This window comes from Phycodurus eques, chromosome 17 (assembly GCF_024500275.1).
Source record: "Phycodurus eques isolate BA_2022a chromosome 17, UOR_Pequ_1.1, whole genome shotgun sequence".
In the NCBI taxonomy this organism is placed as follows: Eukaryota; Metazoa; Chordata; class Actinopteri; order Syngnathiformes; family Syngnathidae; genus Phycodurus; species Phycodurus eques.
The window spans coordinates 14,610,783-14,636,051 of NC_084541.1; the positions used below are offsets into that span (position 1 = coordinate 14,610,783).

The following is a 25,269-nucleotide window of genomic DNA, read 5'->3' on the forward strand; positions in this document are numbered from 1 at the left end:
AAGCCAGCATGTATCACTCCGCGGTGATACCGGAAGCTGGTTGCGTTTTCAGACAAATAAATAATATTGTATTATAATTTTTTAACAACATTAAACTAGAAATACAGAAATAATATTTTATAAAGTCAAGCCTGTTGCGCGACGGCATAACTTCACAGCGCTAGTTACGTAGCTAGCGTCACCGTTAAAGATGATCAACTAAGCTCGACGCTTTGTCCTATTAAATCAGAACATTCTGCTTATTCAAAGCCTACAATGTTTACCAATACTCCTACAATTCATAATACACTAAAATTAACATTAAACACGCTCACTAAAAATGGTTTTGAGTTTTAGTTTGAAAGCTACTCACAGGAAGTCTTCAATTGTGGAGGGGATGAGGGGGAATCAGAAACAGACTGAGCATGCGCAGAGTCGAGCGGCCTGCTGTAATCCCTCAGCTCTTTGTCACAAATAACAAGAGGATGCAATATGCTATGATTAAGAAAACGAGCCGCCTAATTAAAGTCGGGCCAGTTCTCGTTGCCATTCCCTACTTATATGTAAAGAAATAAGATAAACACTTCAACCTACAGTTCTACCTTACTGAACTCCTTCATCCCTTCTTTCCTGCCCTCAGACTCACTTTTTATTTATGCATCCTTACATCCCTTCTTCCTTCATCAAAACACCTGCATTCCTTCCCATGCATCCTTACATCCTTAGTTCCTTCGCTTAACCTCCTTTTCTACCTTCCTTCCCTCCGACCCTCTTTTTTATCCATGAAGCCTTACAATATTAATTCATTCGCTTCAGTTTACATTCCTTCTTTCTGAGTTTCCCTCAGACCTTTTTTTCTTCCTTCCTTCAGCAAAACATTTTAACCTGCCTTATCACACCTTTTTGTTTCCATGCTTCCTTTTATCCTTCAGCGAACCTACTTTTCTGCCTTTGTTCCAACCTTTCTTTCTGACTTCTTCCCTGCTTTTCTTCTCCAAGTTGCTATCGATACATTCTTATATCCTTCCTTCGCTTGAACCTGCTTTTATGCCTGCCTTCTTTCCACCTCAGACTTGATTTTTCTTTTGCATCCTTCCTTCCATGGCTTAAAACGACTTTTCTGCCTTCCTAGGGTACCTGTCTAATACTGCTTAAAAATCCACTTTCTTTATTCTTGACTCAAATCACTAGTCCCAGTACATGGTCCAAAAACAATAACAATAATAAAAATAAGTGTATACATACTTTCGGGCCAAATTTCCACTGATTAAGAAAACCAATAAAACTGCATTTAAAAAACAAAACAAAGAAAAAACAACAACATTGCTCTGATGCCACCTACTGGCCAACATTGCTCCCCTCTGGTTTCCATGGTCCAACTTTCAGTGGTACAAATAGTCATCACGTGAGACGTCAGCAAATATCGCTAGACTTACTTTGGCTCGAATTCGTGACAGTAAGGTGTCGTGATAACCATAGAAATCGAAATGGCTGCCCAGTACAATATCCCGCCACCTACATCATTTCTATCACAGGGAATATAGAGAAGGAACCATTCATACTCTCATATGTGTTGTGTGCTGTGTTAATCTTGAATACACCACACACTGATAGCCTATGGCGATTTGTCTCATATATCGGCCGATATGTCAGTTATCGACGTTTTTTTAGCCCCCAATATCGATATCAGCCCCAAAAATCCTAAATCAGTCAGGCTCGAGTGCGTACCCTGCAAATAGGACTCTAGAAAATATTCATCCATTTCAGGACACTAATCCAGAAACGTTTGTGACACACCTTGTACATTTTTTCCATATGTGGAAAAAAAATGGGACTGAAGTACCACTTTGGAGGTGAACATTTACAGACTGTATGGTAAAGGCAGGGGGAAAAAAGGCACCTTGGCATACACTTTCATGTTAAGGTGCTGTTTATTTCATTTATTCACATCTCACGGTACACCCCGCTGAAAAGCTGTTGATACTTAATACTGACTCGGGCCTCTCCTCACCCGGTTCAAATCTATGACACCGCCCTCCGCTGACCCCGAGGACATTTCGAAATCCAAAACGTCCGTCCTACATCTTTCAATCTCCCCTGCAGAAAAACAGAGATTTGAATCCGAGGGATAAAAGCGGTGACTTGTCGATCTGGCACTGTATGCAGAAAAAAAGTCCTGATTAAGTGATACTTACTCTCACAACAACAACACAAACAAACCCCACCCCCCCACGGTGCCAAGAAGCGACGAGCTGGATTTGAAGTGCCGTGAGGGCTTCGCTCGCACTGAAAACAAAAAAGTGGAGCGCTGATGTTTTCCCCCAGATCCTCCAGCGTTTGTCTGTAGAATTCCACAAGCGTCAGGTGGGAGCGAGCTAGCCGGCACGCCGTAGTAGCATTCCGAAAAGAGTAAACCATGAATGACGGCCTCCCAAATAAAAACAGTTACAACCACTAGGTGCAGACTTTGCTTTTCTTCTTTATACAACTTTAAGGCAGGAAGTGTTTTTAAATAGTCTTTTAATTCATGCCTCCCTGCACAGGATTTAGTTTTAAATAGAGGAAGGGGGGGAGTGGAAATTTGTGGAGCGCAGGGGTTGAGTGGGCCTGGAAGTATTCTAGCGTCCATCAGGCCCGATTGACGGGGGGGGGAAGCCAAAAGTCCAAACTGTTGTGCTATGCCATGTAGATGAAGGTGTTTATGTCGGTCTCGTCCCGCTTGATGTACTTGTGGTCAATGAGCCACTCGATCTGCTCCTTGATCATCTTCTTCTGTGGTAAAAACATGTTCTTTAAGATCTCCACCAGCTCCGTCTGCAGCTGGGCATTGTTGATGCGCTTCCTCATCTTCATGATCTGGATGATGGCCTCCTGTGCGGGAAAGAAAATAAACAGCATCAAGAGCTGTTAGTCATACACTCTGTTCCAAATTAATACGCATATTTGTTTTATGGTGACTACAATATTTTCCATGTGGCTTCTCCAATATGATTTGATCACTGAAAAATATCAGATAGGTTCGATAATTAGTTTCTCAAATGAGCCATATTAGACGAACCCCATAACCATCATCAACCCCTGACCTCAACCCAATTGAGAACCTACAGGCAGAAGCTAGCCATAAACTTACAAGTTCAATGGAGAAGAGTTGTTTCGGTTGAGTGGTTCTCAAACCTTTTACACCAAGTACCACCTAAAAAAATACTTAGATCTCCTAGTACCACCATCATGAGAAACATTAAAATATGGGAGCCCTAAGTGTTCATCAAAAATTTGAGTTTTTATTCCTAAAAAGTATGTTTAATGTTATTGTAAACCACTGTAAGATTATGCAGTTTGAATGTTAGCATTACACTTTAAGGAAAATAAAATGTTTTACCAAAATGATTAAATTAAAACATATTGCACATAAAAGGTCAACAAAAATTGTACCTAAATAAATGTTTAGAAACAGACAGTTTGTAAAGATAAATGCAAATGTACTGAATGTAAAACTGAATGCTTTTAGGCAATTATTAGTTAGTGTACCACTAGAGGGAGCCAGACTAGTTTAGGAATATCACCACGGCTCCTTATGGTAATGTCCCTTTCTCTCCAGATATCTTTTTTCTTTTTGTGAAACCTATTTGTTTTGTTTTGTAGACTGTGCATAATAATTTGGAACACCGTATTCTAAGTCATTTTGGGGGGGGGGGGGGGAGGGGTATATACTGTTGTCATCATGCTGGTTTTTGTCCAATAAAATCCAGATTATAAATGCTAAATCGTTGTTGAAAATAATAGAACAAATGTTAATTAATACATATATTTAAGCATTTATAATAGTTTCCATCATTTAGAATGACATGGTGGGCATCACCTTTCATTCCCCACTTACCTTACCAAAAAAAAAAAAAAACAACGTAAAAGGTAAGGTGACACTGTGGGTGACCAGTAGGCAGAGCGCGACACAGTATGGTGATGGCTGTGTACCTGTGTTCTTAGTATCCTGAGCTGTACGATCCCCTCGTTCTCCTCCTCTCGCATTCGCTCAGTGGTGAGCTGCAGTCGACCTATCAGGTTGATCTTTCCCCGCTTCTGAACTTTGGAGTTTTTTCTGTAAACATATTTATATATACAAAAACAGGACATTCATCCAAATCATTGTACAGGATGTTCTTTCAAAGGGGGAACTTGACATTTAGTTTTGAATTTTATTTTCATACACAGTACATGCAAAATAGCTAAAGGAAATAAAATACTAATTTACTGGATTGCTCCCCAAAAAATGGTCCAAGGGGGAATTTATTTATTCAACTGCTAATGGGAAGAAGGTGTCTATGAAAGAGGGGGCCTTAATTTTTTAAATTAAATGTAAACAATATCGGTATATTACAATGTATGTCAAGTGAAAGTGTATTTGAAAACTAAATAAAAGGGGCTTATTATAAAGAAATGCAGAAAAACAGCACAAATTGAGGGAGACACGGTGGAGTGACCACGTCAGTCTACTACAGTGTTAATTGTCCTCAAAATGCAAAGAGCTACATAACATGTTTAATACTGCGCAGGGAATTTGTTTTCACGCCACACCTTTCAATTCAACTGAGAGAATGTTTATCCGCTTTGTTAGGTGCAGCTGTTTTGGTTAGTAACAGAGTTCCAATGGGCTCAAATCCGGATCAGACTATAGGATTTTAGCGGCGTTATTGGCCGGATTTGCTCTCGTGGGTGATTTCCCAGATCGGGCATGACATATTTTGTTAGGGATGACAAGACAACTTGTAGTGTGATATAATCCACGACCAATCCTACGACTGTCCTACAACACCAAAATAAAAAGTCTGTGTGTGTGTGTATATATATGTATATATATATATATATATATATATTTTTTTTTTAAATCTTCCATGTAGTGAGACATGAACGACAACCCTCTGACATAGCACCTTGACGTTGACCAGTAGGATTGCGTATTCCAACCGGCACATCACCTCCCTAAGCAAGCACAAACCAATGTTTACCAAAACTTTAGAGCATGACTCGACAGAACGCCGGCATAATGCTTATGTACAAACGTAAGTCCTACCACTATCGCGATACATACGTTATGTTGCCTGCTTGCAAACAGTATTAAAAGTACGTGAACATTACCTCAAGCTATCCTAGAAGAAGGGACAGCCCAAAACGTACTCTCCGGAGTACCCAGGGACGACACCACACACATTTTTGCCTCTTTTTGTTCTTTTTTTTAACAAATTATTGCCGCAATCGTTGTTGTTGCCGCCAGTAGCGTTAACGCGTTTTCTGGTCCAGCCACCCTCGAGAGTGTTTGAGTTGACAAGATTAGCCCAACGATCGTAAAAGACGGATACGGTTATACCGTAATATTTGTCGTGTAGTGTTGCCAGTGTTTGACCGAGACACGGTACTATTATATCGCGGTACTCTGACATAGTGCCATCGTGAGAGACCAAATTTGTTTTGGAGTCTGATCCAGCCATTAACTTTTTAATGTACATGTATCAATAGAGTCTATGATCTGAGTTATATACAGTTAGTACCATTTTTTTTTTTACCAAAAAGGAACACTTTATTTGATCAAGAGCATGACACACCTGTTGAGTCATGGTAACAAGGCGTCCATTAGAGTAGGGGCCACTATTTGAGGAAATACGGTAACGGATGACTTTTGCTTACATGAGGGAAAACTCTTGATTGACGTAGAATAATGTTCCTTCTGCAAAGTCTTTGGGCGACGACACTGTTGGGTCGTACGACAGCACCTGCCGCTTGAGCTTGGGAAACGCCACCAGGGACTATAATGAATTGAAGTAACAAAGCATGAAGGGTGAAAATTATAGAATAAAAAGACCTCCAAAGCGCAACGCCCCGAAAAATGTAAACATTTGGAGTTCAACCAAAAAAATATATATATATATATTAAAAAATTAAAATCTATTCATACATTTTCTAAGCCACTTGTCCACATTAGAGTCACGCATAACTGGAACCTCATTCATCTGAACAAGGAAATGCTAAAAAGCATGTCGCTGATTATGACTAGCATGAAAATAAGATGAGAAGCTTTTACACTTTCCATTACTCAGCATGTCTATCAGGTGTCTAAAATGTGAGTGAGTCGTTTTATTTTAGTTTCAGCTAAAAATGTTACAATTTCACTTAAAACACTGAAAAATTAATTGTTAATACGATAGTAAAAGTTTAAGTCCGTAATGAATAAGATGACAATATATTATTTCTAATGGAAATATATATTTTTTTAAATGAGAACAACTTGGACGTCAATAAGCATCACAACACGGACTGTTTTCCATTTTGGAGGTTCCAAAATTCATCCTGGTTCTTCATAATTGTTTATCCCTTCGTGTATTTTACCCAAAGTGTGCGTCGCAGCTCTGCATCGGGTAGCTCAGTGGCGAGCTTGAGGTTCTCAAAGCTGATCCTCTCCCTGGGCCTCTGGTTCCAAGCGAAGAGCACAGCCAGCTGGAAGGTGGTCACCTCCAGGTCGTACTGGCCCACCTCGTTCTTGAAGGTAATCTGGGTGGGAAGAAATAAAACAAGAAGTCTTACGCTGAAGTGTCAGACACTTCATGAGGTACAGCCATAAAACCAAATGAGATCTGTGTGTGTTTGAGACACCCACGATGCCGTTGGACATGAGGTGATGCCAGTGTAATTTGCGTCCGCTGTGGTTCTTCTTGTAGAAGTCCTCCACCTCCGGGATCAAGTCCTCCAGCTCGGTGGGCAACGAGACGAACACCTTCTCGCTGCTCCGCGACCACGCGCCGGCATTCAGGATCTTGATGTTTACCGAGTCAGCTAAAGAACCACAGAGACTGGTTAAGAGACATTGTAAGAAACTGAACTGACTACTGTTGAAACAGTGTGTGTCCCCCCCCCCCCCCCGTGTCACTGTTCATCACTATATTGCAGATTTTGAAGCGTTTTTTTTCATGCACTTTTACAGTATTCAGGCTAGTCTGAATTTAGAGTTGTGCGCCTTTAGTGTAGTTCCATGTTGTTGAATAACATGCCGCACAGCACTGAGGTCTTCTGAAGACATGGAGACAAACTAAGAACCAGAAGAAGAGGCAAAGAAGATCCCCAACTAGGCTCCAGGAATAATCGTTCTCACAGAGCAGAGAATATAGGCTTGCAAGTATTGTTGAATTGGGTTGCAGCTCCGTGTTACAGTAACAGTTTGTTGAAGGTTTAGAATTACCATAACATCTATGCTATTTTCCGATAGCCCATCTGTGGCGTTTCACATTTTAGGTTAGCATCAAGCTAGGAATCCTTCGTTTGACAAAGTAACTGTATATGGTTTCGTTGAACTTTTTGTAGTTTCAATATACAATGTTCAATTCTGTTTTGTGTCTCAGTTTTACAGTAAACCAACTTGAAATGACAAACAGCGCGCAGCAAGCCCACTTTGACTCTAATTTGGAGAACTGTACGATCAGTAGCGTGACAACATGTGCTTAGCAATCCTTTTAAAAAGTGTGTTTTATTAAGGTTGTGTGTCTTTTAATAAGTTTAAATGTTTAACACGTGTGGGAGGGTTTATATGGTTTCTATATTGCAGATGTTCCCCTATTGCTAGGGGGAATGCAACACACACGATAAAGGGGCGTCGCATTCCTAATTTTTACCTGGTAGAGCCAGCTTGTTGTGTTTATGCATTTCTTTAAAAGACTGGTTGAGGTCCTCTGACACTTTAATGTCCTGAAACATCCTGGCCAGCTTGTTGACGTAGTCCGCCGGCATTCCGACTTCCTGTTGGGATCAATGATGTGACAGAAAAACCTTGGTGATGGGTAGTAGAAGGCAGAATGTTTGGCAATCTTTCACATTGGATCTTACCCTGAGCCACTCCACCATGTTCTCCTCAATTTCACTGTCTGCCGAGATGTCCAGGATGAGGCGGCGGGTCAGGTGGGCCTTGTGGTAGCGCATGAACACGTCTTTGTTCTGGACGTATTTCAGAACCAACAGCTGCAAAAACCACACATTTGGAAAAGAAACATGATATGAATGGAATATATATTCAGGGGCCAGTGCTTTAGGTACACTATCTATATGAACGCCAATACAAGAGCTGTACTCAAAAAAAAATGCTGCCTTTCCAAAATTAACTCGAAATATATGTTTCCTAATGAATACAATGAACACATGCCAACTGAGTTGTGTTATTCCTTTTTTGGTGAATAACTAATGAAAGATTGTTTCACACGTATTGCTATGTGCTGCTCTTTTGCTTAGCAAAGGAATTCAAATAGGTTCATCAACAAATGTTCGCACATTTACTAATGAGGAGAAGCGCGATAGAAAATGGATGTATGGATAAGGGAGGCACTAAACCGTGAGACTACGGTTTCTATTATAGTTACAGTTTAAAGAAACATGTTATCTTTGTAAAGGATTACTTTTTAATATAGCTCTTGTGTTAAATGACAGTGGATGTACCTAATGTCATGGCCAAGTTACAATCTTGTAGGACATGTTCACAAAAGCGCTCAGTGCTGACAAACCAGTTTGGCATATGTCATTTACCACAAATAATGCACCTGGCTGTGTGCTCATACAGACAAGATAATAAAATAAAATAAAACACACCACTTCCTTGAGCTTGGCCTCAATCTCCTCCGATGTGAGCTTCTTGCTAAGCGGAGTCTTCCTGAGCAGCATGTCGCAGTAGTTGGCCAGCAGCTCCGGACACTTGGACTCGGGTTGTGTTTTCAAGCCCACGCTACAAAACGCAGTGAGTACAGTCACGTGATATAGTGGTGTTTGCTATTGCGGAGAAAAAAAAACCTCACACAAAATGTCTTACCCTTTCTGTTTCATGGGTAGTTCTAATTTAAATATAGTGGCATCGTTGACGACGGCTTTATATGCCTGCAAAGAGGTGAGAAGAAGTTGAGAACAAACAAAATCATTTGTCACTTTTCCACCACACTGTCACGCCGAAACGGAGAAAAACAAGTCGCCTCGATAGACACCACACTTGTAACAGCCGCAGAAATGTCAGAGCTGGTGGACTTCCACGATGGTGCACTACAGATGGACAGATGGCAGCGGCGGGGAGCCGAGCTGAATGAGGAGCATCAGCAAAGTGGCCCGGAGAAGTTGAGGAGTGATGCGTAGCTAGATGGGACTGCAGAATGGAGACTTACTTTCTGTATGTGTACATGTGTTACTCGCCAACAGATACTACAGTTGTTTGTTTACTTTGAACTTGGCTTGTAGTGAACGGGAGTGATGTTATGCATGCTGTGATAGCAACATCTATGATCAATTGGTGAAGGGGAGACTCCAGACATTCTCTTTCGTCTATAAAAACCTTATAGGACAAAGAAAGAACATGTGTTAATGGATGTTTTTATGTTTTATGGTTTCATTCTCAAGTGACTTTCATTTGAACCCAACTAGACACGGTGGCAATTTTCGTCTACCCTTCTGCCGGATAGCTTGTCATCAGCTCAATATTACATCTGGAGGCCCAAAACTTTGGAATGACTTGGATGTACAGTAACTCTGAGATCAATATCATCTTACTCAGCCTTTAAAAAGTAATTGAAAATAAATCAAATCTTGTCCTGAGTCTTCACATTGGTTCATTTTTTTCCCGCTTCTTATTTTCCCTTATTTTTCACTCGTGTGTTATGTACGTTGTTTCTGTCTGCAGTTTATTTTTTTTACTTTCGTTTTTCTACATGTTCTGTGAATGCAGTAATTTAAATTTGATATGATTATCTCAAGCTAGTGGAATCCTGTACATGGCCTCTCGGCTTCCTTCCCTCCTTGCACTGTTTTTAAATTCCGCTAAACAAACAAACCAAACCCTCCAATGTTCTGTATCGCCTCATGAATGTTTTAAAATTGCTTATGCTCAGTGAAACTCCAATTATAGCTTTAAAAACAAATAGTTTTTCAAGTAAATAAAAAAATATATATAGCACCACTGCAATTTATTTTTAGTCCACAAGCACCACAGATGCTATATCTACTTTTTGAAATAAATCCATTTCCTTGTGCTGTTTATACAGAACGCCAACAAGGAAAACGAAAAAGTCCGGAAAATGTCAGCCTTTGGTACCATGCAGTGGAAAAGAGGCACTGGCCGACGTGGGACTCACTTTGTCTCTGGCGGTGAGGAAACGAGGGTCATCCTGGAAGGCTTCCTTCACCAGCCGACTGAAGCGGTTGAACAACGTGAGCAGCTGCTCCACATATTTCTCAGAGTCCTGCGACAAAAGAGGAGACACACGTATTGAAAGGGGCGCATGTGACAAAAAGAACAAAAATCGCCCTAAAAAGTGCTTTTTATTATTATTTGTTTTTGGGTTCCACTGAGGGTCCTGTTGCGTGTGTGGAAGGTTCCCCGGCATGCTACGTTTTTTTATTTTTTTTTAGCAACTACAGAATTTGAATATTTGTGTAAAGCATAGATACACCTAGAAGACCAAAAATTAGGAGTCAAGGAGAGAAAAAGGTTCCTTTGCGGCACTCACAGAGGTGATGGTCTCGGCGGAGGCCACCATGTCTGCAAGGCCGGCGCTCATGATGTGCTCCTCCAGGTCCTTCAGCATGGGCTCTATTCCGCTAGGTACTTTGTCCATCAGCGAGAACATCAGGTGCAACTCTTTAGTGTCAGAAAGAGCCACAAACAGCCAATTGATACGCTATACGTGAAGGTTTTAGTCATGGCCAATTCCTGGCTCCAAAGTGAAGTTAGTACTCACTATCCGTTTCGTTCCTCTTGATCATGCCTGGACACTCGGCTAAGATTGTCTCCTTGAAGGACGTTACCAGAGCGTTGACGCAACACTCCATTAACTGGGAAGCAGAACAGACATTTGCACGTTAAAGGGGACATATTATGGAAAATGTACTTTTTAATGCCTGCCCATCCATCGTGTGTGAAATAAAATTACTTTTTTGTTGAAATGTTTTATCTGCCTATTTCTGAAAATGTGGACTGGCTATTGGCCCAGCAATGTACACTATACAGTATAGAACGCCTAATGAATCAATCAAGAGACAAGCTTAATCCATATTAAGACTCATTTGAGCTCCTCGTACGTGTGAAACGATGTGTAAATGTCATCATTCCCCTATGTGCATGCGTCGATTGCGTTGGAATGAACATTTAGTAATGAATCAACCACAATATGAAGAAGAGTAGTACGTTTGTTTTCTCTTTTACTTAGCCTTCAGAAAGACATTTTGGACGATGCCATGGTTCCATCTATGTGCGAATTAAGGCTACAGCAATCAAATATTTTGTGGAAAGTTTTGTTTAACCAATTAGTCCATCAATTAATTGAATAAAAATAGATTTTACATTATTACACACAATAACGTGCATGCTAAGGCGTAGGAATTATTTGAATGTTGTGATTAATCATGGCAGGCCTAGTCGGAATGGTTCAATTTTCACTTACCGTAGGAGGGATGGCCATGTACACAAATACAATTAGGTGCAAAATATTACATTAAAAAAAAGTGTTATTTATTGTGTATTAGTGTGTAATACTCACTGCCTGTACTGAGTTACAGTCACGCCTCGTCTCCAGGTATCGTAGTGCACGTTTCTCTTCTTCCCGCAACTTGGAATCAGCCTAATCGAGCATGTATTGGCATGTTAATTGTATTTCAATTTAGCCATTAAATGCCAGCAATCCAATCATGACTCATACTCACATATTTCATGTAGTTCTGGACACCATTTTGTTGGAGATAGGCGGGTGCCTGCGTTCTGTAGAAGCGCTCGGTGGAGTCCATGTAGGCTTTTTCGAAGTTGTCCCTGTAGATCTGCAGCTTGTCTTCAGGATTTGAACACAGGTTCACTGCCGGAAAAAAGAGAAGAACATCATGAACACGTTTTCTCGAGTCAAAAAAATCGAATGTCTGTTCTTGCACAAAAGCAGCCTCTGTTGGAATTATACACGGTTAAAATGACTTGAATAATGTATTTCTTCAAAGAGTGTCACACCCTGCCCCAACTCATCCCCGTGTGCATCTTTCACTACAATATATGCCGCTGCACAAAAAGGCATCTACTTTTTCTCCTTCAGAAAAAGATATCTATTTTGGAAAAAAAAAAAGTCATTAAATTAAAAAAAAAAGGTGCAGTAGGCATCCTTACCATGACACACACACATTTCCTGCGAGGCAGATGTGGTATCTATAAAACTGACATTTAACAAGTCACACCCCTAATAAGCGCCATGAACCAACATAAGGAAATACAGTATTTGGCCACTTGTGCTACTATTGCGTTCCCTTTTTTGTATGCGTTTGCTGCCAGAGTTGGCTTGGCACATGGTTCCACTTCAGTCGACTGTTGCTCACCGTAGGACTCTCGCACTCCGATGACCAACTGCGAATCAAACGCTTCCCCGAGCCGCTCGGCGTGGACCAGCTTCATTGCGCTGTCTTGTAACCTGTTCTTTATGTTGGAGAATATGGACTCGTTCCACGTGTCCAGCATCAACTGTAGGCTCAAGACAAGCGACGGTCATTACTGTACCTCGTGGCAATCGAACGATCAACGCTCGGCCGCTCACCTTGCGGACTATGCTGTCCTCCACGTTGGACTTCTTGTTGCTGCCCTGCTTGCCCATCAGCGTGATCTCCAGCTGGCAGAACGGCTTGGGCAGAATGTCGCACTGTGTGAAGAACTTCCTCCACTCCACGATGTAGGCCTTCAGCAGCGCCGTGTCATCCTGGTGACTCAGCACCCGCTTTGAGACAAATGCGGCACACATTGGATGAATTTTCCTTAAAAATACCAGCCATCCCTCAAATGCAGTGATTGGGAGTTCATCAGGTGTGCCATGGAAACCTATCCTACTAATCACTGAATTAGATAAACATCATTACCACAACACATTGCAGAGCAGGCATGGCATCTGTAAAGCTGGCATTTAATTTGTCAGTTGCGTCGCCACTTGAATAAATAAATGCCCCACTCCAATTACACGTCTCCTATTTCTCGAAAAAAAAGGTTTAACTTTCCTCAATTAGCGGCCGTCACTCCAATATACACTGCTTTATTTATTGTGTTTGTAACGTTCCCTGGCAGATTTTCGATATCCTCTAAAGACTCAATCCCTCCTGAGTCACACCAGCATCGCTATGACAAGTGGCTTTAACGAGGGGAACGCAGTGGGGAATATGCCAGTGTGTCAGCAAGCCCGTTGAAGGCATTAATACAAATAAATTGGCCTGTAAATGAAAAGTGAGCTGTAGTAGGTATGTTAAAGTGACAAATACGGCATTATAATTTCAGCCTTACTGCTTGTGCTTGTTTGATGAAGTCTAGGATGTCCTCTTTAAGGGCCTGGTGGATCTTAGCGGGACCTTTGTCATCCCACAGGCAGACGGCGTGGACGTCTCTGCAGATGGAGAAGACATCAAGCATGAGTAGTTTGCCTTAGGAATTTGTAATGCTTTTCAAATAAGCCAAACTCACGAGAAAAGGTCAAACCACTGCTGCTTGGTGACCGACTCTTGCCGTAACAGCTTTAGTACGATGGGACGCATCAGGTCCCATTTGTCCTCGAACTGAAGGGAGCCTTTGTTCTGGGGGGGGGGTTACATTAGTGACAATATAGTCAATATGGACTAGTCTCATAGTTTTTGTTCCCAAGTCAATCTCACTTCAACAGAACCTGATGGTAGTTCATTAATCAGCCTCACAGTTTTGAGATTGAGACTGTGGTTACTATACTGCCAATATCAGGGCACATATAGACAAACAAGCATTCACACTCACAATTAAGGACAATTAATCTCATGACAGTCTCCAATAAACCTAACATGCGTGTTTTTGGAATGTGGGAGGAAGACATATTACGGGAGAAAGTCCACGCAGGAACGGAGAGAACATGCCAACTCCACACAGAAGATTCAAACCCCGAACCTTAGAACTGTGAGGACAAACGTATAAGGACACACACAACTGTCCCTTCATCTTCAATCATAGAAAAAAAAAATGACAGGACCTAAAACACTACCCTGAGGAATTCCACTCCAAACTATGTCTGACTGTTACCCTATAACAGCAATAATTAATTAAACATCAATTCCATCCATCCATTTTCTATTGTGTTTTTCCTCATTCGAGTGGCGCTGGAGCCTACCCTAGCTGATTTAGGGCCGACGACGGACTGGTCGCCAGCCAATCGTAGGGTGCATTTAGACAAACATTCATACCAATAGATAATTTAGTCTCCAAAGAACCGAACATGCATGTTTTTGGAATGCGAGAGGAAGAAAAACAACGCAAATGTGGGGAGAACATGCAAACTCCTCACAGATTCAAACAGATTCCTCAGAATTGTGAGGCAGACACGTTAACCACACGACCGTGTTGATAAACTATGGATACAAATTGAATGTGAAAAATTATTAAATTAAATAGTGTTTCTATTAAACATATTTTGAATATTTAAGTTGAAATGTTCATAAAAAATAAACAACTACCATTGCATTGAGGCGTGTACATAGTAATGTTTAATTGGTGTTAGCATTATGAAACGGTCCATGGGGGGAAAATACAAAAAAATAAAATAAAAATCTACCTTGGAAATTTGAAAACCCCCGTGTCGAGCCGCAAAATACATCAAGTACAGTTTATCATTCCAAGTGAGGATTTTCAAGAAAAAAATCCTTGGCATGCAACAAATGAGTACCTCTGCTGCCTTGCCCATATGAATGATTATTGTATTAAAAAACAAACCAAACAGGTGATTGTCATGCTGTGTTTGACGCCAGTAAGGACTCAGTGTGGCGTGTGCAGAAAATAGTTGCCTTTTGGCAGCCCTTAGCGTGGTTTTGAAGGGGGTCAGCCAGTCAGCTGCAGATTCCTGTGTGCCTGACTGATTTGACAGATGATATCACGGCTCCTGTGTGGGGTAGCGCGGACTTAAAACCCATACCGCCCGGTCCCGTGGACCCCTCTTGACCGGGCCTTCCTACACTTCGCATGTTACCGCTTTCCCCACTCCCCTCATTTAAGAAGCTAATGTGCTTTGCCATGGAGCTAAATCTCTGGCTGGGAGCTAATGCTAGCCAAGTTAAAATTGCTCCACGCGCCGGCGTCAAAGAGGACAACGCTGGCGGTGGTGGGCCGACGGGGGACTTCCGGAAACGGAAGACTCTCACGGCGACGCGGCGGCTCGCGGGTGACACACTCTTCGGCGGCCGATAAGTGGGAATTAATTAAATTGGAGGGGGCTCCTACCTTTAGCAAATTAGACGTCGCCATGTTCCCTTAACTTATAGTCTCGCCGAATCTCGCGAGAGCTCGTCTATCATATCGCTCTCTGGCTATTATGAATATGTACTTAGAATTTGTAGTACTTTAATTATTAAAGGAGTAGAACATACAGTCCATTTTAATCAGCAAATGTATTTACATTACATAAAAAAATAAAATGATATTTTCATAAACAATAATACATCACATAGTTGTACAGTGGGAACCTTCCATAGCCTTTTAAACCTTTCTTAACTGTACAGACAATGTTTTAAAGTAACATTTGACATTACAAATATAACTCCAGTCGAAAGTTCGGAACAATGGTAAACACTACGCCCAGTTCCTGTTCTAGAGGGGTTGGGGGAGTTTGGGGGGCGGGGGGATGGCATGACCCTGTAACAGTGTGTCTGAACTATTTCCTGATCCATAGTTATCATCATATTTCCTCTTTGGCACTGACACCCTTCTTTTGTGTCATCACACAAAAAACACAAACAAAATCCAAAGAAAAAGCACACACACACACACACACACACACACACACTGTATAACACATCCGAGAGAACTGCCAGATTTAACATTATACTTGCATTATTACAGTCAAGTCTTCCAATGAAAGGAAAGACCAAAATCGCACCTACAAATGATGGTAATACAAGCCAAGTGTTGACGGATAGTTTTGGTGTGTGTTATCATTCTTTCTCCGTGTGACAACCTTGGTCCGATGTTCTGCTGCAGCAGTGCAAAGAATTCATCCTTCACATCAGGATAAGAAGAGTAGTTTGCAGAGGAAACGAGGAGGATTCATTTTACTACTTTTAAGGTCATATTTTGTGATGTCAATTGGCCATATTTCAATTAATTTGAGGTTTATGGTGCAGTTTTAAAGTGAATAATATAGCTTTGTAAAACTTAATACCATAACTAAATTGATATGAGTCTTGTCCAAATATAACTGCAGGACAATCTGTCAGTTGCAGTCTTTAAGCATATTGATACACTCTTTGCAATGAGTGTCACCTTATCTCCCTCACATTTGGTCACAGTAAACCTCAGACGTGATTTATATATACAAATAGAGCTGTTGCCTTGATCAAATCAACTTGCTTTCTATAGAGAGCCCTGCTAATTACTGTCATAGGCTGAAAAGCTACTTTTAAAAACAATTAATCAGAAAGCTGTTTCGTCAAGAAATTATGTGGCAGCAGGCAACTTGATCACTAAAATATCTTGCAGCATTTTAACCCCATAAAAATGAAACTGTCACACTATAAGTTTGGAAAAGCCTAGACTAGAAAAGGGTGTGAAACAGTAGACTATAGCAAGTGTAATATATTGAATATATAATACAAAAATAATATTTCAGTACAACCTAACTTTTAGTAGTTGGTTAGGCCCTTAAAATATTTATTGTATATAATGGCATATTTTGATCAAATCGTATGAGTTTTTAAAAATCTATTCATGTATTATTTAACCATTTATTTATAAAAGCATTGCTGTTGAAGTATTTCATGTATTTAATGGTGTATTTTGACTAAATAGTATGAGGCTATTTATTTATTTATTTATGACCTGTCTGCTCTTCTTATGAGGTTGTTTTATTTTTTAAAATTAAATGTAATTATTATTTTATCCTATTTTTATCGTATTTTTCTTATGTTTGTGTATTTTTATCATTTTTAACAACCTGGCTCCTAAAATATTCGATGTATTTTTTTAATTTTGACCAAATCGTATGAGGTTGTTTTATTTATTTATTTATATTTCTTGTTTATGTATGCATTCATTCATTCAATCATTTATTTCTGTATTTATTTATCCATCCATCCATTTTCTGTTCATTTAATTATTTATTTCTAAAAGCATTGCTGCTGAAATATTTGATGTATTTAATGGCGCATTTTGACGCATGAGATTGTTTTAATTCATTTATCCAATATCTTATTTCAATTTCTTTATCATAGTTTAAAAGCCATGCTGAAATGTGACGTAACAACACCCTAGCAGTTTGATAGGTCGACGCTCCGATGACGTCCATACCACGCGACACCTCTCCTCCAAACAGCAGAAACAAGATCGGCGACTGCGATAAACTCAACCCCTCAAATTACACCGACGTAGCGGCGATTAAATGTCCCATTAGAGTAGCGAAATGTCTGGCTGCGTACACAAGAAGTGTTACCGGCTTTCATTTTATCTCCAGTGGGAGAAGTAGGAGGAGAAAAAGGAGGGAAAGGGGCCTCTTCCGGTCCGGCAGCGAGATAAGACTCACTCTTACGAGTCTTATCTCGTAAGAGGAAGAAATGGGGACTGGCTTCGTCTGACATTCTCGGACTGTCACTGAATCATGTGAGTTAATGTAGTGCATCTTTGTTGTTTTATTCTTTCAAGTGTCAAAGAGAAGTGCTGATTAGCTCAAGGGAAAAATCTATGCTGTCGGTTCGTTTTTGTTGTCATTGAAACTTACCATTGAGTCATCGAATGAACTAATGAATTTCTACGTGGCATTTCTACAGTAAAACCACATTGATGGTAATATGTAAAACTTCAATTTTATATCAGTCATTTTGGTGGGGTGAACCTTGGTTATGTCTGATATTTTGCTTTTGTACATAAAAGTAGATTTTCCAAATCAATGAGGACCACTCACGTGTTCTAGTAACAACGTGACAAGATTGAACCAAAAATCACACATAGTCTGTCTGGATGGAATGGCCACTTCAACCAGAGTGCCACACACCACGACCTTTGAAAATCGGATGACTGATGAATTAAGTTTTTTTTGTGTCAGAAAAAAAAAGAGACATTTTTGGGAAATGATTTTGTGTGATATCGAACTATAGAAAATCTGGTTAAAAGGCGCCTTGAAATTAGCGTAAAACGGTAAAACCTTATTATTTTGCAACATATCTCCTCTACCCTTTCGTTTGGTCTCCTACTCAGGAAACCAGTTCTCGGATTGGAAAATTTCAGTTAAAATGATCTACCATTAATCTAAATTTTGAAGGGTTCTCCAAGCCGACCTGTCAAAAAACTCTTAACTGACTTAAATAGTGTGTATGCAACATAATTCATTTTTAATAATTCAAGAGCAGTGTGGGCAGTAGAATAGATCATGTACTTTAGTAATAAATTGTTTTTTTCCCCTGAATTTATTGTTTATGAAAGATTTTAGAGATCAATTGAAGTGACCATTCCCTGATTTTCTCTTTTTATTTACAAAATTCCACAAAGATGGAATTCGTGTCAACAGAAGATAAGTTACCCATGCAAGCAAGGGGAAAGAAAAAGAACCGGATAGTGTCATTCATTCTTACACTATCCAGCAAGACAATCTTGTACAGTAATTGGAAGCATGAGACTTTCCAGCGTGACTGATACCAAACTCTCCTTTCGTTAGCCAGGACGCCAATTCTTTTACGTCTCTTTTGTAATCTTATAGTGCGATGGAGGCCCAAGTGGATGAAAAGATGTGTGGGAAACTGAGGCTGGCCTGCGGTCTGTACAATTACAAGCTGAGGGACGTTTTCACGTGGTGAGCGCTTGGAATGCGGGCCTGTTTTCGTTGGCACGTCATCTGAGGTACTGGGCGTTGATCCTCATGTTCTCTTCCTCCAGGGATCTGTTGAAGACCCTGGTCATGGGCCAAGTCTTGTCCCTGATGATCTGTGGCACGGCAGTGAGCTGCCAGTACCTGGCCGACGCCGGCGCGGAGACGCCCATGTTGCAAAGCTTCCTCAACTATGCCTTGCTATTGCTTTCCTACACCACCGTTCTCTGCACACACAAAGGTATATACAGGGCAGTAGTGCCTTGAGACAGCGGTGACCCGATGTAGGAGTTTTTCAAGATACAAGCCGTTGTTTGGCCGATTTTGTTTTGTTTTGTTGTTGATTTGATATCAATCGATACATCAATGTAGAAAATTGAATCGTTACACCGCTAGACACAGGTATATATTCTTTATCCACTGTGAAGAACGGCTAATATTACTGTGCCTTACTGTGGAGCTGAGACGTCTCCATGCATTGCTGTATGTCTGTATTATACTGCCCTCAGGTGGCCAAGGTGCGTGCACCAGAAGGAACAGCATGTCTCATGAATTGAAGCAAAAAAAACAAAACGTCTCATTTCTTTAAATTCTTTTTAATTGTCATTAATATATGTTTTTTTTATGAAAAACAATATCATTCTTAAAAAAACAACAACATTACAAACACATTTTTTGGGAGGGGGGCTGGAAATTGCAATTCCATTTATTTCATTGAGGAAACATCAGTTGTGATTCTCAGTTACGAATTGGGTCCCTGTACAAATAAAACTCGTATCTGAAGGCACCAATGTAATCCCCTGCATATTTGCAGTTCACTATTCACCTTTTATTGTTCCGGTGGAAACGGTCCCCAGCTATTCGCTGAAAAATTGACCTATTTGCATTTTTTTTGTGCTCTTTCTGAAATGCCACTTGCTGCCAGCCGCCAAAGCCCTGTGTAAATAGGAATTGGTGTCAAGGAAGTATGTTGAAGTGATACATCTCGACTGAGAGACAAGCTTTGTGTCGGAGGAGCTAAGTTTAGCCTGGGTTGTTAGTGGAAGTTAAGGAGAGGCTTCGCCGCATGTACTATAACGCCGATTAGCCTTTCACTAGGCTCTGACACGTGTTCACGCCACATCTTTTATATCGCCTTAATGTTTTCTCCCTTCTCCACTGAACAAGCCGTTTGGCTTGTAATAAGAGCAGCATCACAGTACGCCTTTTGCGTGCATCTACAGGAGAGCGAAACTTCCTGCAGGTGCTGAAGACCAAGTGGTGGAAGTACCTGTTGATGGGTGTGGCCGACGTGGAGGCCAACTACACGGTCGTGAAGGCGTACCGCTACACCACGCTGACTAGCATCCAGGTGAGAGTCAGCAGTGTTCGCATAGAGTTAGTTTAGTGCTTCTGGCGTCTGTCAATGCTAACGTAAACATGGTGGATTAGTAACGTATTTCCTCAAATAGTGGCATTCGCTCTATTAAGTGCCGTGCCTCAATTTATTGCTGGCTGCAAATGAATGCCTCACCTCAAATGCACACCTTCCCCAATAATTTATTCCTCTATAAATTGCTAATTATTGCAATCATTATTTTATACAGTATAGTTATACAATTGAAGTACAACATGGAAATCTAAAAAGTATCACCCATGACATTTACTAACATACAAGTATATATAGAGAGGTTGTAAAAAGTCTACACAGCCCTATTCAAATGCCAGTTTCTTGTGATATACTGTATAAAAAGTGAAACCTAGATAAAAGCCTTAAAGTGTAACTTTATTTGATCAGATGAACTTTAAATGGTGGCAGGTGTGTCCTATTTAACATGTTTGAATGTGATTAGAGCCACATCCTCACTTATAAGAGGGTGTGCACATTTGTGCAACCACATCTCACTTTTGTTAAATTTCCCCTTTCAAATATTTTTCCCCCCCAAGTGAGGTGTACAGGTTATAGGTCAAATTCTTGGTGGAAAAAGACTTTAAAAGGTTTATCTAGGTCTCATTGTTTCTATCACAAAAACCTGGCTTTTGAACAGGGATTGTAGACTTTTTGTATCCACTGTTATGTGTCATTTTAATTTTGTATAATTTATTTGTCAAAAATGGATTAAATCATATCATGAAATGTTTATTGTGCAAAATGTATTTGTAAAAGTGTTCATTCATGTCATATCAATACCACTGTTTGTTTTGCAGCTGCTGGACTGCTTTGTGGTACCGGTGCTGATGCTCATGTCCTGGTTCCTGCTGAAGACTCGCTACAGGCCGCTGCACTACATCGCCGTGACCGTGTGCCTGCTGGGCGTGGGCGCCATGGTGGGCGCCGACATCCTGGCCGGAAGAGAGCAGGGATCCGGTAAGGAGGCCTTCTTCTGTCTATCCTCTCCGCGTTCAATCGGCCATCATTCATTCATGAATGGATTCTGCAGCCAGTGACGTGGTGCTGGGCGACGGCTTGGTGCTGATCAGCGCCGTCCTCTACGCCGTGTCCAACTTGTGCCAGGAGTTCACCGTGAAGAACCGGACCCGGGTGGAGTTCTTGGGAATGATGGGCTTCTTTGGGACTATCGTCAGTGGGATTCAGCTGTGAGTTTTACACCACAAAATCCTCCTTTTTGTTAATTTTTTTCTTTGCTAGCATTCAGTGATTTACAATATACATAGAGATGCATGTCAATGAATTAGAATATGGTCGAAAATTTGTGAACCCTTGCTAGTCGCATTGGATAGAGATTTAATCAGTCCCAGGTTCAACATGTTGTCCGTTGTGAAACCGTTAAGTGTACAGCCAGTGTTCTTGCAATATACAAATTGACTCAAATAAAGTAAAACTCCTCACCCAGTTCCCAACGTGACCAGGTTAAAAGTATATTATTATTATTAATAAATATTTGTAACATAAGATCGCTGGGATAGGCTCCAGCACGCCCGCGACGCCAGTGAGGACAAGCGGTACGGAAAATGAAGGAAAATAAATAGCTTGCAAGAGAAGACGTGTACATGAAGTACATTGCATAAAATAGAGACCAAAATTATTGTCCATACATAAACTGTCCTAATCAATCTATCAGCAATGTCATTTATTTGTTTACAAAATAGAGTGCTGAGTTTTAATTTTGATGTTTGCGATCTGATTCATCTGCTTGAATACAAACATTTACCAACAGAATTGGTAAAATGCAAAATAATCCAGAGACGAAGATATTTTTGATGATGCAACGTGAAAATCTTATATACTGGTACTTTGATTCAGGCTGTAACTGCGTCCCCGATTACAAGGTTGATGTAATAAAAAAAGATAAAATGACAAACACTGAAGCCCTCATTTATTAAGGATTATGATTATGACTGTCGCAAGGTAATGTTCTTGACAAAATTTAGAAAATACGGACCAATTTGGACAAGTTGTTATGGAAGTGAATTTTTATATGTTGGCGGCTCTGAAAAAGATAATTCTATTAAAAACAAATACGAGTTATTTTTCATATTATCTTTTGTATATAATATACATTTACATTTGTACAGTATTATTTATTATAGTAATTATTATATTTGAAATATTTTACTTAATATCCTCATGCTGAATCTGTTATCCTTTGCAGAGTTGCACTGGAAATTAGTGCAGTCAAGGAACTCAAGTGGAACTTTCACATTGGTGAGTCAACTCTTTGTCTTAACTTTTTAAAATGATTAATATTTTATAATGAGTTTGGGCTGACTCTCGCGAACCCTGTGATTCTCAAAGTGTGGTCCACAAATGAAAGTACAGTTCAGTTGTATTTCACTCTTGAGTACATTTACATTGAATCTTTTAGAATTTTTTTTTTTATTTTTTTATTATTTTTTTTTTAGACATGTATTTAGTTAAAATGTTTATTTGACATTTCCGTGTTATACATATTAATTGAATTATTATGTAAGTGAAGGTTTTGGAATAAAATTTAATTAAATGCATCATGTTACAGTGGCTTACAATAAAATTAAATGGACTAAAGCCTCTGTCGTTTTTCACAAACATTTGACCATGTTTTAATGTTGATCATGATGGTGGTGCTGAAAGATCAAAGTATTTTTTGAGGTGGTACTTGGTGTAAAAAGTTTGAGAGCCACCGCTCTAACCTATCTCCTGTGTTGTTTTTGGGTGGTTCAGCCATGCTGTTTGCCATCTATGTACTGTGCATGTTCGCGCTGTACAGCTTCATGCCGGTCGTGGTGAAGAGGACTAGCGCCACCGCCGTCAACCTCTCGCTGCTCACCGCTGACCTCTTCAGCCTCTTCTGTGGCCTTTTCCTCTTTCACTACACGGTAGGTAAAAAAACAACAACAACAACGTATGTCTTAATCCATTTATTTTCTGTAGCACTTTTCCTCATTCGGGGTGTGGGTGAGCTGGAGCCTATCCCAGCTCCAACAGGCGAATTTGTGAATTGCAAACAGGGTCGGTCCCTATCCCCTGCCAATAGTTAACAGCTGCCTAAAAACGGTTTGTAAATGCATATAGAGGCCACAAGATGGCGGCAAAGCACTTAAAACGAAGACAATCATAATGTAAAAACACCATGCATCTAGCATGTACACAAACATGAACACATGTTACATAAATAACCATCTTCAGTAGTTTTTTTTATTATTATTATATTGTTATTATTAACACAAACAAACCACCTTCACGTGAGGCCCATCAATAGTATTAGCCAGCATACTATCTTAAATAACACACTAGCACAAACTGATGTGAAATCACACATGGGCAAACAAATATGTGCACGAGCACGTTACACAGTCACTCACCTTTTGTCATTTAAACAATAAAAAATGTTAATGAAAAAAAAATTGGGAGAATTTGCCAATGCCTAATCGCTAATATACGTATGTTCATTGTGTGACAGGGATTTTTTTTGTCAAATGAAGACTTTTATTTTTGAAGGTGACATACACTACTAAAAATGAATTATTTAACATTTTCTGTTGCAGTTTTCACCGCTGTACATCATGGCGTTCCTCCTCATCATGGTGGGCTTCGTCACCTTCAACGCCGTGCCCACCCACTCGGCTCAGCCCGAGCCCGACTCCGGGGACCCTTCGGACCAGGAGGCCCTGTGCGCCTCAGACCGCCTGCTGCCGGCCGACAGAAACGGACAAAATAACGTAACGGTGGTCTCTGCGCTATGACCACAGAAAGAATGAAGAACAAAGTCTTTCTGTTCTAAGAAAGGGATCTCGAATGTTGTCTTCCATCATGCTGTTACAAAAAAAGGAAAAATAAGTTGTTTACCTTCATTTCCAGAAAAGCTACTGTTAATTTGTTTCAAAGTTACTGCTACATATATGGTGCATGTTACTTGTTAAAACAAAGGGCATTCACGCCGCAAAGACTATTTATTATCAAGATCTTTTTTTTTTTTTTTTTTGCTGCCAGTGCCATTAATTTGATATTTTCTGCTCATAATTTATCCTGTTGTTCTGCACTGCATTGTTTTGTAAAATTTCCATTTTAAAACGGGCCAAATCCAAGCCTCTTTTAATGTTGATAGACGCAATATTCAAACTACCATCAAAAAATTGTTTCCCACGCAATTGTAATTTGTAATTAAATGTATTTTTTTTAAGATTAATTTGAAGGTAATGTTGGTGTTGGACTAATATATTTACAAGTATATGGACAGGTGTAACATAAAATATCAGGTAAAGTCAACTTTTTTTAAACTATTTTTATTTTTCCATTTGATCATAAAAGCTGTTTTGTTTGCCCAAAATTTGTCAATTGTTTACTATTGATGTCATTCTCAGTATTGTCATCTTCTCATCTCAAGTGCTTTGATACCTGACGTTTTTGTACACAATTTATTTTCATTTTATTAAACTTAAATTCATTTTTAATTGAAATATTTGGAATAATTTGACATAAAATATTGAGTGTCTACCTTTTAGTGTGCCACAAAAATGCATTTTGTCTACTTTGTGATATTTTTTATGTCAGATGGTTCCACACAATTGTCATTTTATTGACCATCAATCAATGCATCCATCTTCTGCTTATCTATTTTTAATCTTTTTTTTAATTTTAATTTTGGTGCAGTTATGTGGAAAAGTCGACTTTTGTGGGAAAACATTTCAGTGTGTTGACTTTCACACAAATGTCATTTTATTTTCCTTAATACAATTATGCAGAAAATGTTGACATAAAATACTTGTAAACTTCAAATTCACCACATGTAATAAAAACCTACCTACGTTGTCCCCCAAAATTCAAGTTTAAAATGTTGTTATCGGACTTTATCACACGATTGTCATTTTATTTGCATTAATTTTATTTTCAATTATGTGGAAAAGTCAACTAGTGTTGTGGACCACGAAGTCGGAACAATGCCTTTTGCTTGCCAAAAATACAATTATCACTTGTTTACAATCTGAATTACTGAAGGGAAAAAAAATTGATTCATTTTGAATTTTTGTGGCCTCATAGGGCAGC

The 25,269-nt window shown here is 39.8% G+C and overlaps 2 protein-coding genes across 2 annotated transcripts; one reads left to right on the top strand and one right to left on the bottom strand.

The window, feature by feature from the left end:
- Positions 1–1,909: 1,909 nt before the first annotated feature.
- LOC133415784 (cullin-5) lies at positions 1,910–15,276 on the bottom strand. The gene is made up of 19 exons (XM_061702174.1): positions 15,236–15,276; positions 13,463–13,572; positions 13,286–13,385; positions 12,555–12,731; positions 12,340–12,481; positions 11,689–11,834; positions 11,526–11,606; positions 10,728–10,821; positions 10,497–10,627; positions 10,122–10,229; positions 8,816–8,880; positions 8,599–8,731; positions 7,846–7,977; positions 7,635–7,758; positions 6,626–6,801; positions 6,358–6,519; positions 5,659–5,777; positions 3,952–4,075; positions 1,910–2,850 (listed from the first exon to the last, which is right to left on the bottom strand). Exons 1-19 carry the CDS (start codon positions 15,257–15,259, stop codon positions 2,656–2,658), a joined length of 2,343 nt encoding a protein of 780 aa, XP_061558158.1. The 5' UTR covers positions 15,260–15,276; the 3' UTR covers positions 1,910–2,655.
- Positions 15,277–17,313: 2,037 nt separating this feature from the next.
- LOC133416068 (solute carrier family 35 member F2-like) lies at positions 17,314–25,037 on the top strand. The gene is made up of 9 exons (XM_061702707.1): positions 17,314–17,605; positions 18,699–18,791; positions 18,875–19,047; positions 20,030–20,157; positions 20,994–21,153; positions 21,227–21,383; positions 22,400–22,452; positions 22,948–23,102; positions 23,772–25,037. Exons 2-9 carry the CDS (start codon positions 18,703–18,705, stop codon positions 23,967–23,969), a joined length of 1,113 nt encoding a protein of 370 aa, XP_061558691.1. The 5' UTR covers positions 17,314–17,605; positions 18,699–18,702; the 3' UTR covers positions 23,970–25,037.
- Positions 25,038–25,269: the final 232 nt, after the last annotated feature.

What these genes read in the sequence shown, in the direction of transcription:
- LOC133415784 (XM_061702174.1), bottom strand. Translation starts at nt 15,259, where the DNA reads ATGGCGACGTCTAATTTGCTAAAG. An exon ending in ACTGTAACTCAGTACAGGCA is followed by an intron (nt 10,822 to 11,525) that starts GTGAGTATTACA and finishes TCTGCTTCCCAG; the next exon opens with TTAATGGAGTGTTGCGTCAA. An exon ending in CCGCCGAGACCATCACCTCT is followed by an intron (nt 10,230 to 10,496) that starts GTGAGTGCCGCA and finishes CTTTTGTCGCAG; the next exon opens with GACTCTGAGAAATATGTGGA.
- LOC133416068 (XM_061702707.1), top strand. Translation starts at nt 18,703, where the DNA reads ATGGAGGCCCAAGTGGATGAAAAGATGTGTGGGAAACTGAGGCTGGCC. An exon ending in CGTTCTCTGCACACACAAAG is followed by an intron (nt 19,048 to 20,029) that starts GTATATACAGGG and finishes GTGCATCTACAG; the next exon opens with GAGAGCGAAACTTCCTGCAG. An exon ending in CCACGCTGACTAGCATCCAG is followed by an intron (nt 20,158 to 20,993) that starts GTGAGAGTCAGC and finishes TTTGTTTTGCAG; the next exon opens with CTGCTGGACTGCTTTGTGGT.